At 46.0% G+C, this 16,694-nt stretch overlaps 1 protein-coding gene across 1 annotated transcript in view; it reads left to right on the forward strand.

Annotated features, from left to right (window-relative positions):
* LOC112112381 (NACHT, LRR and PYD domains-containing protein 3-like) overlaps positions 1-3,773 on the forward strand; it is a 4,857-nt gene extending 1,084 nt beyond the window's left edge. Inside the window, exons 3-5 of the mRNA XM_026657656.1 lie at positions 729-778; positions 1,059-1,229; positions 3,686-3,773. Coding sequence (XP_026513441.1) covers positions 729-778; positions 1,059-1,229; positions 3,686-3,773 — 309 coding nt within the window. The remainder of the gene's footprint in view (positions 1-728; positions 779-1,058; positions 1,230-3,685) is intronic.
* Positions 3,774-16,694: the final 12,921 nt, after the last annotated feature.

A 16,694-nucleotide genomic window follows, 5' to 3' on the forward strand; every position in this document is an offset into this window, starting at 1 on the left:
ACTAGAAAGAAATTACTTTACTCACTAAGACAGTAGCCACCCACGTACACACTGCCCTGAACTGGAGCCATCACTCCTGCTCTCCCAAAAGTTTGGAAAAAAAAGAAAACGAAGCACTGCTCTGTTCTCCCAAACTGGCCGTAAACAATAAATAACATCAGGATGAATGTATTTCCCACAAAGGGGCTGGGACTCCCCCTGCTCATCACCCATCATTTCAGGCCAAAATCTGCAGCGTCACCCCAGCTACTGATAACACAGCTCAGATAGCAAGTGTGTCACTGAGAACCTGCTGTGGGCTGGCCCTCGGTGCCCTTTCTAACCCATCCTTCTCATGGCAGATAATTAGGGCTGCTCTGTGGCCCCACCGGCCAGAGCTCAGCCATCATTTCTGATCTTGTCAGGGTCCTTCTGCATTGCCCTCCTGTCACCCAGCCTTAGCAATTGCCTCTCCCCTCCTGCTTGCAGGCTCCTCTTCCCCCACCCACACCCCACAATGGGGCTGCTGTTTCCAGCCCCTGCTAGCCACAGCCTTCTTCCCTGATCAGCTCTCACCTTCCCAGTCAACCTCCTTGCCCTGGCTCTCAGGATGCTGCTACTTGGCCATCCCTCCCTGCTGCCTGCTGCTCACCCTCACATACACTGGCCATCTCCCTCTCTGCCTGATTCCCCCCTGTCCCAAGGATCTCACTTCTTTCCTTGTCATTCTGGGTCCCTGCCTCTAACAGAATAACCTGGGGGCCCAGTCCTTTCCCGTCACCTCATTCAAGATGGTGGGGTACCCAGTACTGGACCAGCAGCTCACTACAGCATATTGTTATGACTCCCCAACTCATTAGAAATGACCCCTCAATGTCAACTGGACATGTCTACACAGTAACTGACACAACAGGTGCACGTGGAGAGGAATTCCCTCCAGGGCCTGTCATGTCAATGAGAGCATTGTAATGTATCTATGCATGTCCAGCGTAGAGAATCTCCTTTAAGCCACCACTGATTCCAGGGAATGGGGCAAAAATAAGCACTGTTTCCTCTTGGTGTATCTCTGGCTTTTGCAGATTGGAGAAATGCGATTTCACAGCGGCGTGTTGCGGGGAGCTCTCCTCCGCTCTCAGCACCAGCCGGACCCTGGCTGAGCTGGACCTGCGGGAGAACAAACTGGAAGATTCCGGAGTGAAGCTGCTCTGTGAGGGGCTGACACAGCCAGCCTGCAACCTGCAGAAACTGGTGTACGTTAGAGCTGGGCCCCTTTAATTTGTGGTTGTCACATGGGTCACAATGATCCCTTTTTACTAGAATCAGTATTACTGGCCATGCCCCCAACCCAGGAACTGGCTCACAAGCTTCTTCCACTGCGGTGCTGGTAGGGATCATTTTACTAGTTAAAAAAGTTGGATAATATAGTGGTTTTCCTGAAGAGGAAAAGGAAAACTGCTTAAACAAGTCAGAGAGAAGGACAGGAGAGACAACAAGACTAGAGCAGATTGAAGCCAGATGGGAGGAATGGAAGCAGGTTCTGTGGAGCTTCGGGGTAGCAAATACCTTTAAAAAAAGATGTGTGCGCACAGTCCTAGAGATCCCCGTTTATTTCTGGGATATATAAGTGGGCCTGTGCAGAGACACCTCAAGGCAGCTTTCAGAACAATTTAGATTTGGAAACTTTATATTTTTAAATTAAGCATTTGGGAATAAGTGGCAGGATATAAATGTAACCGGGCCAGTGTAATGTGACTCCCCTAGCTGACCGCAGTGGGTAAGGGTGGGTTACACCAGCAGGTCCCTGTAGAACAGCACCATTCTTTTAACTAGAGCATGGGAGCCTGCCCGCCCACGTTTATTGTAAACAGACAGACAAACCCCATTCCCCTGAACTGGCTGTAAAAGAAACACAAGAATAAGTGAAACTTTAATATCTTCCTGCAGCCGGGATGGTTGTTGAGCTCCCATCTGCATTGCAGTAGTTTCCGGCCAAGTCTGCAGCCCCACAACAGCTGCTGCAAACTCTCCCCCTTCAAGAGCTGTGTTACTGAAGCCTGTGGGGAGGGGGCATGAGGATCCCCTGCAGTAATGAGAGCTGAGATCTTGCTGCTTCCATGGAGAGATTCTGTGAGCTGGATTTTGCAGCCCCTGCTCCCTGTGAGCACTGAGTAGCCCCACAGAGATCAATGGGACTGTCCGTGGCAGTAAGTGCTCACCGCCCTGAGCAAGGGCTGCACAATCCAGCCCTTTACGTGCAGAAAGGACATTGCTGTCCCTGCCCAGAGCTCACAGGGTGAGTGTGGTGTGGGGGGAGCAGGCCAGGCTACAGACTGCACCAGCGCTTCTCCTCCCTTCCCCCAAGGAAAAGGCACCTGCTGGCATTGAGCTCAGCAGGCAGAGGAGTGACAGTGACACAGATCCTGTGGGCTCTGGCAGGCAGATGAGAAAGAACCCAGTGGTGGGTAGCACACTGTGCCTTAGAGAAACTGTGGTGACAGGCGTTATGTCTGCAGAGAATATAACATAAGAGCTGCCACAGTAGGTCAGACCATGGTCCATCTTGTCCAGTGGCCAGTCTCTGACAATGGCCCGTATAGAGTTTCAGGGGGAGTATAGGACAGGGCAATTTTGGAGTGATCCACCCAATCTTCCACTCTCAGCTTCTGGTAGTCAGAGGTTTAGGACTGTCCCGCGCATGGGGTCACATCCCTGAGCATCTTGGTTTAAGAGCCACTGATGGGCCTATCCTCCATGAACTTATCCAATTCTTTTTTTAACTTAGTTATACTTCTGGCCATCACAGCATCCCATAGCAATGAGTTCCACAAGTCAGTTGTGCATTGTGTGAAAAAGTATTTTCTCTGGTTTGTATTAAACCTGCTGCCTATTAATTTCATTGGATGACCCCTGGTTTTTTGCATTGTTTGAAGGGGTAAACAACAGTTTTTCTCCACACCATCCATGATTTTATGAACCTCTATAATATCCCCTTTAATCATCTCCTTTCCAAGCTGAACTCTAATCATTTTAGTTCTCATATGGAAGCTGTTCCATACCCATGACCATCCTTGTCGCCTTTCTCTGAACCTTTTCCAATTCCATTATATCCTTTTTGAGATGGGTGCGACCAGAACTGGATACAGTAGCCAAGATGTGGGTATACCATGGATTTATAAGTGTCATTAATGATATTTTCTGTCTTATTATCTATTCCTTTTCCTAATACTGGTTAGCCTTTGTGACGGCTGCTGCGCATTGAGCAGCAGTTTTCAGAGAATTAGCTACAGTAACTCCAAGATGTTTCTTGAGTAGTAACAGCTAATTTCGAACCCATCGTTGTGGGTGTATAGCTTGTATTTTTTTCCCAATGTGCATTACTTTGCAGTTATCAACACTGAATTTGATGTTGCCCAGTCACCCAGTTTAGTGGGATCCCCCTGTAACTCTTCACAGTCTGCTCTGGACTTAATGATCTTGCATAATTTTGTATTGTCTGGAAAATTTGCCACTTCACTGTTCATCCCCTTTTCCAGATCATTAATGAATATGGTGAACAGCACAGGCCCCAGTACCGATTCTTGGGGGACCCTGCTGTTCACCTCTCCATTGTGAAAACTGACCATTTATTCCTACCCTTTGTTTCCTCTCTTTCAACCAGTTACTGAGAGAATTAACACTCCCTTTTCTCTCCTTGTTTTCCCCACAGCTTGTCCAAGTGGCATGTAACCAAAGAAACACAGGCAGAGCCGGATGCTGTGAAAAAGATAAAACCTGATCTGGTCATAGAGAGATAGCAGAGCTTGTGAGTGGGAGATACTGCACCATTGTGGGTCTGGTTTGGCTGGCCTGCCCCCAGCTGGGGCAACAGCTTGGGGACAGATGGACGCTTGCCTCTTTTTGAGAGAATCCCTGCCATCCCCAGGGACTCCCAACAGCGTATTTCAGCTAGGTAGAGATTGTCAGGGCCAACCCTCCTGCATGAGAGTGAGAGAGACAGGAGTAGGAGCTGGATTTGCTCTGCTTTTGGTCTGACCTTGGTGGGGGAAGTTGGATTGTGGGGGGAGTGAGCAAGATGGAGGAAGGGGGTCAGGGCCCAGGAGAGGGAGAGATGTGGAAACTTGATGGAGAGATCTGGTAACTGCCCCTGTTCAGTCTGTCAGGGCAGGGGGGAGACTCAAGAACCAGTCAGAAATTTCCATTCTGTTCCAATAGCTCAGTCACTATTTGTATATTTACAAGGGGGTTTGTAGTTTTTCACAATCCCTCAGCTATTAAATCGGGATTTCCTGTGTCTGTCTCCAACATTTTATTTATCCCGGGTGTACATTTGTGTCAGTTTTGCTGGAGTCCAGTAAAGATCATGAATCAAGAAATAATGCTTCCCTTCAGAGTTTGTATTTCTTGTGATAGTTGTGCTAATGCACAAGAACTCTCACCTTTTTCAGGGCTACAGGAGTCCTCAGGGACATTTTTTCATGGTCCCAGGTTCTTATCCAATACAGTCAACAGTCAGAAGATTTTTCAGGGAAAATGTCCGTTTAGGCAGCTAGAAGAGGGCTTGTTTTTTTCCTCTCGGGGCACTCCCGGCTTTTTCCAAAAGGTAAAAGGTCTCTGAATGCCCAGTGGGGAGTGGAGAACAAAGGCTTAGGATAGGGAGAAAGCTATGTTTATGGCTGATCTCCTGGCATTTTCAAAAACCCTAACAGGAGTCCCATGTACCCAGACAGATGCTGCTACGCTAGTTATGCCTGACACACAACTAATTTATCAGGTACTCGTGAACAAACTTGCCTCATAGATGTTTATTTACTCACACTGATTGATAGACCTTCCAAACACACAGAGTATAAGTTTGAGTGAGACAAACAGCCCGTATTTCTGGGTTTGGCCTGGGCAGGAGCAGGACTGGGCCTTCCCTGGCACAGTGCAAAAAATGTTAGAAAAAATTTACATTTTGAAAGAAGGTAATTTGTGTGAGGGGTGGGGAGACTGTAGCTTAAGGACCCCTAGATTGAATGATTCCGAATTTGAACCATTAACTCTCCCCCTAGACCTCTACTAACCTGGCAATTTTCAGGCAATCTGACAATGCGTATGGATTTTAAAGCACTTTGGAAAATTAGCCGTAAACTGCAACAGAACCTGAACTATAATGCATTTCTTGCCACTCTGTAATTGAAAAGGAGCATCTTGGAGAGGCCTAGACAAGTTCACACGCTGTGACTCTAGATGAAGCACCATTATGCTCTGAGTAGTGTTTATTCAGCTTTCTCATACAATACAATCTTACAAAGAGAATGGACATTCTTGAAAATAATGCAGAGGGTAAAGACATTTTAGGATGAGTCCTAAGACTACAGGAGAAGTTACTGGACATTAAATGTGAGCCTCCCCCAACAAGCATGTGGAGGTGGATTTTCATTGGCCATCTGTGATGAGGTGGACTAGGCCCAAAGGCCCCCTGCTGGAGGCCTCTGGGTTCTGTCACACCCATCTCAGGGATGGAGCAATAGAGAGGTCCTCCAAGCAGGCTAGAGTGTCTGCAGGGGAAGCAGCCAATCGGGGCCCAGGAGGGCCATATAAAAGGAGCTGCAAAGGAGTGCAGTAGTCAGTTGCTGCTTGGAGCAGGAGAAGAAAGGACTGCAGGTCTGGCTGCCTGGAAGAGCAGTAGGGCCACGGATGGTTTGCTAGCAGGGGCTGGGGGAGCATTGAGGGAGCTCCTGGCTGGTTGCTAGGACTGAGTAGGGACTGAGCATGGGGAGGGCTGCAGGAAGATAGTGTCTCCAGGGACGAAGCCCTGGGGGTACAGCCCCATACCAGGGCTGGACTACTTAAAGACCAAAGCCCAGGGAGGGCTAGAGAGAGACACCACGAGAGGGGCACTGAGATAGGCTCCGATGGGCCTTATAACCCGGAAGGACTTTTTGCTGGTCAACAGGCAGACAGTGTGACTTGGCCGAACCGCTGTGTCACTGACAAACCCACCTGAGAACCACCGAAAGGGGTCACCAGAACTAAAGAATGCAGACATGCCCAGCCAGAAGGGGGCACTCATGAGAGGTGGGTGCCAACCCTGTTACACCATATCTCCCCCAGTTGCGTGGAATAACCAATATAGGCAGGGGTGAAAGTGAGCTGGTACTGGTAAGAAGTCGGCCATACCGGCCCATACGCAGCCCACATTAAAGGAGGTGCTTTAATGTTCCTGGTCCTTTTGCCTCCCCTGTCGGCGGCTCTGACGGTAGGGCCCGTACTGGCAGGGCCACCCACAGGGAAGTGGCCGCGATGTTAAAGCGCTGCCACGGCAAAGGATGCTTTAACATCCCCGCTTCCCCCACCACCACGCCCCCCCCCCACCCTGGCTGCTGATGGGGGCAGGCAAAAGGAGCAGCTGCCCCTGGGCCGGTGATTTAAAAGGGCCTGGGGCTCTGGGCCCTTTAAACTGCCACTGGAGCCCCAGGCAGCGTGGGCCAGGGAAAGTGACTGGGGGATGCTGAACCCCCCAGCCCCGCCCCTTCTACCCAAAGCCCTGCCCCTTCTGGGGTGGGGGGAGCCAGCCCCCGTACTGGTAAGTCTACAGAGTTACTTTCACCCCTGAATATAGGCCCTGTGGCCTGAAGCCCATGAGATCTGGGAGCTCGCTGTTGACACTAGTTGGTGAACAGAGGGAAGAGCAGGGCTGGGAGAACACAAAATGAACAGAAGCTCCATAAGCGAGGGAGTTTTCTGCCACCATCTATTGGTGAGCAAGGGGAAATGACTGAACAGTCTCATTTGCATGTGACAGTTTAGGACATTTTGGTGAGAATGCAGTTAAGTTTTGAGTTTGGGGAAATTAAATCACCCTTCTGCCTGTCAGGACATAAGAGAACAGCACCAAATATGCCTGAGGTGAGGTGGGTCAATGACCAAAGTCTGTCTCCACCACTGGGTTCTGGGGGTGGGGCACAAGTCACAGAGAGGAGAAAGTTTGTTTTCTGGTTGGAGTGTGTTCATCTTAACACACTCCCCTCCCATCCCCATTACAACTTAGTTTTTCTGTTTGCTGTTTTACATTAGAAAGGCAGGTTATGTCTACACTGGCATACTGTACAGCTGGGATTACCCTAAACCTTTTCCTTAAAATTCCCCATTGGCGCACTAACCATGGCAGGAATGCTAGGTTAGTAACGGTGCTGGCAGCCTGAGGATGTGCAGCACCTTTACGTTAGGCCCAATGATTGCACTGTAAAAATGATGCATGAAATAGGCCCTCTACACTGATTCCTTGGGGAACTTTTCTGTGTGGAGATGTACCAAGCAGGGCCCATTTCTCAGCTCAAGCCCTAGCTGGCCCCAAAACCTTTGTTTTCTGAAGAACACTTGGACAGATTGAGGAACTGCTGTAGACAGTCACCCAGGAAAGTCTTTTATGGGTAACACCAAGAAATATTGAAAAACAAACTGTCATAACTATAAAGGGAAGGGTAACAGCCCTCCTGTGTACAATACTATAAAATCCCCCCTGGCCAGAGACTCCAAAATCCTTTTACCTGTAAAGGGTTAAGAAGCTCGGGTAACCTGGCTGACACCTGACCCAAAGGACCAATAAGGGGACAAGATACTTTCAAATCTTGGTGGGGGAAGGCTGTTGTTTGTGCTCTTTGTTTTTGGTGGTTGTTTGTTCTTGGGACTAAGAGGGACCAGACATCAATCCAGGCTCTCCAAATCTTTCTGAACAAGTCTCTCATATTTCAAACTTGTAAGTAAACAGCCAGGCAAGGCGTGTTAGTTTTATCTTTGTTTTCTCAACTTGTAAATGTACCTTTTACTAGGGTGTTTACCTCTGTTTGCTGTAACTTTGAACCTAAGGCTAGAGGGGGGTCCTCTGGGCTCTTTAAGTTTGATTACCCTGTAAAGTTATTTCCCATCCTGATTTTACAGAGATGATTTTTACCTTTTTCTTTAATTAAAAGCCTTCTTTTTAAGAACCTGATTGATTTTTTCCTTGTTTTTAGATCCAAGGGGGTTGGATCTTGATCCACCAGGAGTTGGTAGAAGAAAGGAGGGGGAATGGTTAATTTCTTCTTGTTTTAAGATCCAAGGGGGTTGGATCTGTATTCACCAGGGAACTGGTGAAGAGTCTCTCAAGGCTACCCAGGGAAGGGAATTAGCACATTAGGAGTGGTGGCAGTGGACCAGATCTAAGCTGGTAGTTAAGCTTAGAAGTTTTCATGCAGGCCCCCATGTCCGTACCCTAAAGTTCAGAGTGGGGAAGTAGCCTTGACACAAACATCCTCTTGTGTGTCTCTCTCTCTTTCTCATCCCATGAAGGGAAAAGCCCAGTAGAAAAGATTAGTCATCATGAGATTTTAAACTCAAGTTTCAGGCTTGTTTTTTCTTGTTTTTTGGAGATCCCAGCTCAGCACAAACAATTAACAGCATAGGGCAATTCAAACAGCTGAAAAAAAATCACATATAGTATGTTATGTTTTAAAGACTTACGCACTTGCAAGCACCTCTTCAGGCCACCCTGACTTTGGATGACATCACGCTGATACAGGTGACTAGGAAGCAGAGAAGGGGCTTATTCAAGAAGGCTAAGGACAGACCAGCAAGATGTGTGATGTTATTCACAAGGATTGCTGCAAGACTGGAAGGCTGTTACAGCCTATGCCAGCACAAATGATAGGGCTGCTCTACCAAAATTGAGCACTTTCTTTGCCTTAAACGCTGCTTTCTATCCTCTTCAGACATGCACAAAGTGCACAGAAAAATCAAGGGGAGTTCCACAGTGACTGTCGAAAACTTTAATAATTAATAATTGCTAGGTCTTTGCCTCTGCAATTCCTATGCCTGTGAAATGTTATGATGTTACATTTACCTCCTCGATTGCAATGATGAATTGACTATTAAATACACCTCTTCCTGGTGCCATAAGATTAGTATGGCTGTGCAATCTCTATGAGCAATAATTGTTATGAGGTGACATATGCCACCTCGAATGCGGTGATAAAATGATGTTAAAGATACCTTATACAACGCTATGATAGCCTTATCCTCATGCAGGGCATGCAAACTATTTATTTTTATGGCTTGTTTTTCTATATCATGTTTCAATAAACTTATTCACCAGTTCAAAGTTTGATTATTTGAATCAGCTGTGTGAGAGCGGGGGTGGGGGAAGAGATAGCATGTGGTTGCCATTTTGAGCACATGGATGGTGGAGTGGATGGCGCGTTGGTCGGCCGGTAGAGATACGGGCAGGGAAAGGGAGGAGAAAGAGAGGGTTTATGGTGAATTACAGCCTGGCAGGGGCCAGCGACCATTCCATTTTATGGCCAACAATCCGCTTTAGAAGTGATGTCCCCCAGCGCAGTCGCCATTTTGAGTGGGGCTTAAAGCTTGGAAAAGCTCCTCCTAGCTTACATCTGCCAAAAATGTCTGGAGCTGCCAGGCACCCAAAAGCTGGATTTTATAGATTGTAAAACAATGGATCAGAATAAAGAGGCTCATGATCAAGTGTTCTCCATGTCTACTAAGGGTAGGACAAGAAGTAATTGGCTCAGCTTGCAGCAAGGGAGAGAGAGAGAGATTGGATATTAGGAAAAACTTTCTGACTGTAAGGATATATAACCACTGGATCAGGTTACCTATGGAGGCTGTGGCATCCCCATCACTGGAGGTTTTTGAGAACAGATTAGACCAGTGGTTCTCAACCCGCAGGCAGCTTGCAGTCCAATCAGCACACAGCTGTGGCCCATGTGACATCCTCAAGTCCATCCAGGTAGTATATGTATTGTGTGGATGCGGCCCACATAACACAGAGAGAGCTACATATGCAGCCCACTATGGTAAATAGGGTGAGAACCACTGGGTTAGACCAACACCTGTCTGGGATGCTCTAGATTCATTTGATCCTGCCTCCGTGCAGGGGGCTGGCCTAGATGTCCTCTCAACATCCCTTCCCACCCCTATATTCCTACAATTCAGTGTACATAAGGACTGAGTGCCAGTACTGTAATTTTACCTGGCCTTTGCACAGGCCATGCAAGGTGGGGGAAGGCTTATTCACACTTCCCCCGCAACCTGTTCCCATGCATGCACTAAAAGCCAGGCAAAAATTGGTCCTAAGAGGCTCCGACTATGTTAAGGTGGGTGAAGGGTTAACTTTGTAAAGTGGTTGCTCTGAATTTCACTTTCACAGGTGGTGGTTTCTTCACTCTCTAAAGCAGATTGCAGGCTGGGGAGAGAGGGTGGAAGGGCTGCTTGTTCCCTGTCCTGGGTTCCTTTTTGTCTCTGTATTTGTGGGACTAAACAGCAAACCGCGGCAAAGAAAGGAAGCTGGCTCCCAAGTTCTCTGTGGACTTTCACAGTAAGTGCAACACACTCTGTTTTACCTTGACTTAAATTAATCTTGCTTAATCAACAACTTTATGAAGTTAGAGGAGGGGATTTATCTCATGCTGCCTGATGTCTGTCAATTGTAAACCTAAAGCTGTGTTAAGGAGGAATCTTTCCCCTTGCTCCTCTAGTATCTTGCAGTTTTATGCTTCCTTGGAAGCTTTACATCTGACAGAGGTTAGGATTCCATAGCCACTACTAAGCCTGCACCTGAATGACCTGCATTTGCCATTTTGAACACAGTTGGTCTTTAGAAAGTTATAAAGAGTTTTCTTGCAAACTCGTGAACTAGACAGGGCCGCCCAGAGGGGGGGACAAGTGGGGCAATTTGCCCCCATGAGAGTTTTTTGGGGCCCCTGGAGCGGGGTCCTTCACTCGCTCCGGGGGCCCCGGAAAACTCTCGCAGGGCCAGGGCCCTCGACGGTGGGGGGTCCTTCCGCCCCAGGACCCGCCGCCGAAGTGCTGGGTCTTCGGCGGCAATTCGGTGGCGGGGGCCCCCCGCCGCCAAAGACCCCAGGCCCCCTGAATCCTCTGGGCAGCCCTGGAACTAGACATCTGTGACTAGTGGTCAAATATTTAATCATCAATAATTGCCTGTATAAGGCTTTCAATATGAAAACATAGCAGAGACCTTTAAAATAGAAGTTAAGCTTGTAGCCTTTTTGGTGGTAAAGTTAGTCTTCAAAGAGTAAGCTGCTCACCAGAGCTATCATCTTGTCATGGAGGCTTTTTCCCCCTAAAATCATAGGGTGAGATTTTTGAAGCAGTATAGGGGCTTTAGATGCATCTGGCATTAACTTCTAAAGAAGAGGTATCTTAATCCCCTAGACTGCTTTGAAACGTTTTAGCCACAGGTGGTTGTTTAGGATCTCTCGCTGTCTTGAAAGCCATTACACACCTGTGTATTCTGAAGGAGGGAAGAGAAGACCTGGAAGAGGGAAAGGGGAAACATGGAAATAGGAGTGGGGAACAGATGGAATGTGGCAAGAGGAGAAAGGAGAGGGGAAACATGGGAAGGAAAAGGGCACATGGAATGGGAAGAGAAGAGATGTGGAATGGGAACAGGGGAGGGTGGGAGAGAGAGGAAGAATTATAGGGCCTGTCTTCACTACCATGCTAAATCGTTGCCGCTGCAGCACATCTGGTGAAGACGCATTACGTCAACGTAACTACTCCACCTCAGCCAGACGACATAGCATGGTGTAGACACCACTTTAAGTCGATGTAAGTTACGTTGCTCAAGGGGGTGGTTTTTTCAGACCCTTGAGCAACGTAACTGGTAGTATAGACAAGCCCATAGGAAACTAAGGAGAGAAAGAAAACCTGCAGGGTGAAGGAACATTGAAAGTTGTGGGACAGGACCCAGAGAAGATGGGAGGGAGAGTTTTTGGAAGCTGAAGGAGAAATCCACCAAGAGTCTTTCTCAGATAATATTGTGGGGTTACAAGTGAGCTCCTGGAACAAACTGGTCCATCAAAGAGCATCAGGCACGCAGGCCTGGATGGGTCACACCCATGAGTTCAGAGAGGAGTGAAGGATGAAATGGCTCAGCTCCTGACAACAATATGCAAACTCATTAAAAATAGCTGCTATATCAGAGAACCTAGATCAGTAGCAAACCTACTTTTAAGAAATGTGCTGGGTGCTCCTGGGAATTATATACCAGTGAGCCTTACTTGTACACCTGGTCAACTGAATGAAACAAAAATGAAAGAGAAAATTATAAAAGCCTTAAACCAAATACAATGTGATAGGAACAGTCCCACCATAACTTCTGTAAAGGAAACCCAGGCCCCTCTCATCTTCCAGAATTATTTGAGCAAGATGATAAAATAGTGGGCAAATTGGAAGTGGATGGTTGACATAGTTTATCTAGATGTTCAGAAAGCTTTTGACAAAGCCTTTCTCAAGGGTATTAAAGAAATTTACCCTGAGGTGAGAAGTAAATTACTGTCATGGATTAGAAACTGGTTTTGGGACAAAGAATAAGAATAAATGGTCAGCTTTCAACATGGCAAAAGGCTAAAAGTGAAGTACCATCCAGTTGTGCATTGCATTGCTGCTTATTGGATTCACTAATGACATGGAGAAGGGCAAGAATAGTGAAGTGGCCAAAACTATTTGGGTTTCTCAGGACTAGAGAAGACTGCGAGGAACTTCAGATGGACTTCATGCAAAGCTAGGCAAGTGGGCCACACTGACCGATGAAATTAAATGTTGACTAGTGCAAGGTGATACATAATTTGAACTATTCATACATATTACTAGGTTCCACATCCAGTGTAACCACTGAGGAAAAAGTTATCATTGTGAGCAGCTCAGTGAAAACCTCTGCTGAATGTGTAACATAGGTCAACATGCCCACCCCTCCCCAAAAAAGTACTTATGATGTGTAAAGAATGGAATAGAAAATACTGCAAATATTATCAGAGGTGACAAGATAGAACGGAACATAAAGTAATGAATGGGTTAGAGAAGGCAGGTCTTATTTAGCCTCTCATAAAATGAGAGCAAGGGGATAGTCAATAAAATTGAAAGGCAACAAGTTTAAAACTAATAAATACCCTTTGCCACAAAGTATACAGTGTGTAAATGAGTTCCAAGAGTTAATTGTACATTCACAAGCTCATCTTTGAGAAGATGGATTCATATATTTTAAGGCCAGTTGGGAGCATTACGTCAGCTAGTCTGATCTCCTGGATAACACAGACTCTTAAAATTCACCCAGTTACTCCTGTATTGAGCCCAATCACTTGTGTTTGACTAATGAATATCTTCCAGAAAGGCCTCCGGTCTTGATCTGAAGACATCAAGAGAGGGAGGAGCCACAACTACCCTTGGTAGTGTGTTCCAATGGTTAGGGGCTCTCACTGGTAAACATTTGTGCCTTTATTCTACTTTCAGTTTGTCTGACTTTCACTTCCAGCCATTGGTTCTTGTTATGCTTTTCCCAGCTAAATCAAAGAGTCCCTTAGTACCCAGTATCTTCTCCCCACGAAGATATTTATACACTGTAATCACATCACCTCTCAGTCTTCTTTTTGATAAGCTAAACAGATGGAGCTCTAAGTCTCTCCCTGAAGGATATTTTCTCCAGCCCTTGAATCATTTCTGTGACTCCTTTTTGCACCCTCTAATTTTTCAACCTCCTTTTACAGATGTGGTCATCAGAAATGTACACAATACTCTAGTATTGGTCTCACCAATGCCATACACAGAGGTAAAAATCACTTCTCTACTCACTGATCCCTCATTGACACATCCAAGGTTTGCATTAGCCCTTTTTAGCATGGCAACGTACTAGAACCTCATGTTGAGTTGCTTATCTGCTATGACCCCTAAATCTTTTTCAGAGTCAATGCTTTCCAGGATACAGTCCCCCATTCTGTAGGCAGGGCTTGCATTCTTTGTTCCTAGATGTATGACCTTTCGTTTGGCTGGATTTTCTTTGAAGGGCCCAGTTTCCCAAGCAATGCATATGGCTCTGTGGTGGGTATATCTACACTGCAACCAGAGGTGTGATTGCAGCATGTGTAGACACAGCTGAGCTAGCTTTGATAGAGCTAGCTAGCTAAAAACAGCAGTGTAGTCACCAAGGCATGGGCAGAGGATGGGCTAGCCGCCCAATGACAATTCTGTCTAGGACCCTGGTTATGGACTTGGGCAGCTAGCCATGGCTACACTGCTATTTTTAGCGAGCTAGTTTGTTCCAAGCTATCTCGGGTATGCCTACCCATGCTGCAATAGCAACTCAGATTGCAGTGTAGACATATCCTGCGTGACTGCCCCATCCTCAGTATTATTTACTACTCCACCAACCTTTGTGTCATTCACAAATTTTACCAGCAGTGATTTTTGTTTACTTCCAGATCATTGATAAAAATATTGACTAGCATTGGGCCTAGAATCAAACCCTTCTGAACTCCACTAGACCCACTCCCATTTAATACTGATTCCAACTGACTTCTGTCAATCAGTCCTTAATCCATTGAATGTGTGCTTTGATATTGTATCATACTAATCTTGTAATCGGAATGTTGTGCAGTGCTAAACAAAATACCTGACAAAAGTCTATTACATCTCAACAGTTACTATTGTCAACCACATTTGTAATCACTCCAAAAAATGAAATCAGGTTTGTTTGACGAAACCTATTTTCCATAAAACCATGTTGATTGGCATTAACTGTATTCCCACTCTTGATTTTTTTATTGATTGAATCCCATATCAGCTTTTCCATTAGTTTGCCCAGGATTGATGTCCAGCTAACCGACCTATAGTTACATATGCATTCCACATGTCCATTTTGAATATTGGCATGACATTAGTACTCTTCCAGTCTTTGGGAATTTCTCCAGGATTCTAAGATTTATTAAAACTTAACATCAGCAGGTCAGAGATATCCTTAGTCAGCTCTTCTAGGATGCTTGGGTGCAAGTTATCTGGGGCCTGTTATCCCTAGTAGACGATGTTTAACATCCTCAGTTGTTACTAATGGACTGGAAACTACTTCTTCATCCTCATGTGGGATGAGATCTGAGTTACTACAGAGAATTCTTTCCTGGGTGCTGGCTGGTGAGTCTTGCCCACATGCTCAGGGTTTAACTGATCGCCATATTTGGGGTCGGGAAGTAATTTTCCTCCAGGGCAGATTGGCAGAGGCCCTGGAGGTTTTTCGCCTTCCTCTGCAGCGTGGGGCACGGGTCACTTGCTGGAGGATTCTCTGCACCTTGAGGTCTTTAAACCATGATTTGAGAACTTCAATAACTCAGACATAGGTTAGGGATTTGTTATAGGAGTGGGTGGGTGAGATTCTGTGGCCTGCGTTGTGCAGGTGGTCAGACTAGATGATCATAATGGTCCCTTCTGACCTTAAAGTCTATGTGATATGAATACGTTATCCTGCTTCTTTCCAAATACAGATCGGAAACAATTATTGAACACTTCTGCCTTTTCTACATCTGTATTAACAATTTCACCACCTCCATCTAATAGCAGACCTATAGCATTTTTAGGTTTTATTTTGTTCCTGATCAACTTTAAAAAACTCCTTCTTACCATCTTGCCAGCATGGATTTTTCCTAATATCTTTAGCTTCCCTTTTGAATTTTCTGCACCTCATAACTTCTAATTTATATTGGTTGTTATCTATTTCTCTTCTTTCCATTTGTTCTATACTGTGCTTTTATTTCTAAATGCTGACTTCGCTTCTCCACTGAACAGGGATGGGCTCCTAGCCAATGTTGTCCTCTTTCTTGATTATGGAAGTGTGGCTTTTTGGCCATCTAATAATCACTTCTTAAAGAACTGACTCTCTCTTTTTTCCCAAAATAAAGGTAATCGGGCTATGATCTCTGGTCCCTAGGCAACCATCAACTTCCAGTCCAGTGATCAAGTCATCTTTATCCATCCTAACAAAGTCCAAAATAGGGTTGCCTCTGGTTGGGTGCAAAACCTTTTGTGTTAGAAAATTATCTATGAGTTCCAGAAACTCTAATGATGCTTTGCTGCTGGCTGCATGAGATCTCCAGCATGTGTCCGAGTGGGTGAACAGCCTCTTCTAAAGCCAAAGCTAATACTGGTCTATGGATCATCTAGCCAGAGGTGCTCTCACAGAGGATATGGTGTTACTCCTGTGCCTAGAACTCTTCTCTTGAACAACATGCCAGAGTTCCACCCAGGGCCTGAGAGTTTCACGGCTCTCCTGTTACCAAGCATGCAACACTGCCGTGAATCTGTGTGAGAGACAAAACTGCTTCTAATTCACCAGGCACATTTTAAGATTTGGGGTCAAATCCATCCCCTGTATAATGGCCATTGAATGCAGTGGGTTTACAGCAGCAATTCATAATACTTCCCTTGACTGTTAACACCTGGATGTAGGTTTTATAATAGAAATTTTAAGTATCACTTTCTGAATGTGACAACAAAATACACTGGGAAACACTGCAGGTACCAGGCTCTTGGATCACAGACGTCCTTTGTTGTTCTTTATGATCAGTCATTAAGCTGTTAGGACTGGCCTTGTGAGCTGTGCTATCATTCAAGTGAAGTGCAGAACTGCTCTTATCTAAAGCCTTAGCTGCTGCTGAGCACCTGGCTCCCTTGTAGCAGGTAACTGGTCTACAGGAACTAATCACCTGGCTTATGTGCCAGTAACAGTGCAAACTCAGTCGATACATTCAGAACGAAAGTAGACATAAGATATTTACGAGGTGTCATATTTATGTAAGACAAATCACATGACGGCAGCTTGTGCTGCCCTATTCTGGCATTACCAAAAGCTAGCCTGGCCTTCGGTGCAGGCCAGGCCAGGCGGGAAGGCTACCCTA

The sequence above is a fragment of the Terrapene carolina genome, unplaced genomic scaffold (genome assembly GCF_002925995.2).
Source record: "Terrapene carolina triunguis isolate 2854851 unplaced genomic scaffold, T_m_triunguis-2.0 Scaffold261, whole genome shotgun sequence".
Lineage (NCBI taxonomy): Eukaryota > Metazoa > Chordata > Testudines > Emydidae > Terrapene > Terrapene triunguis.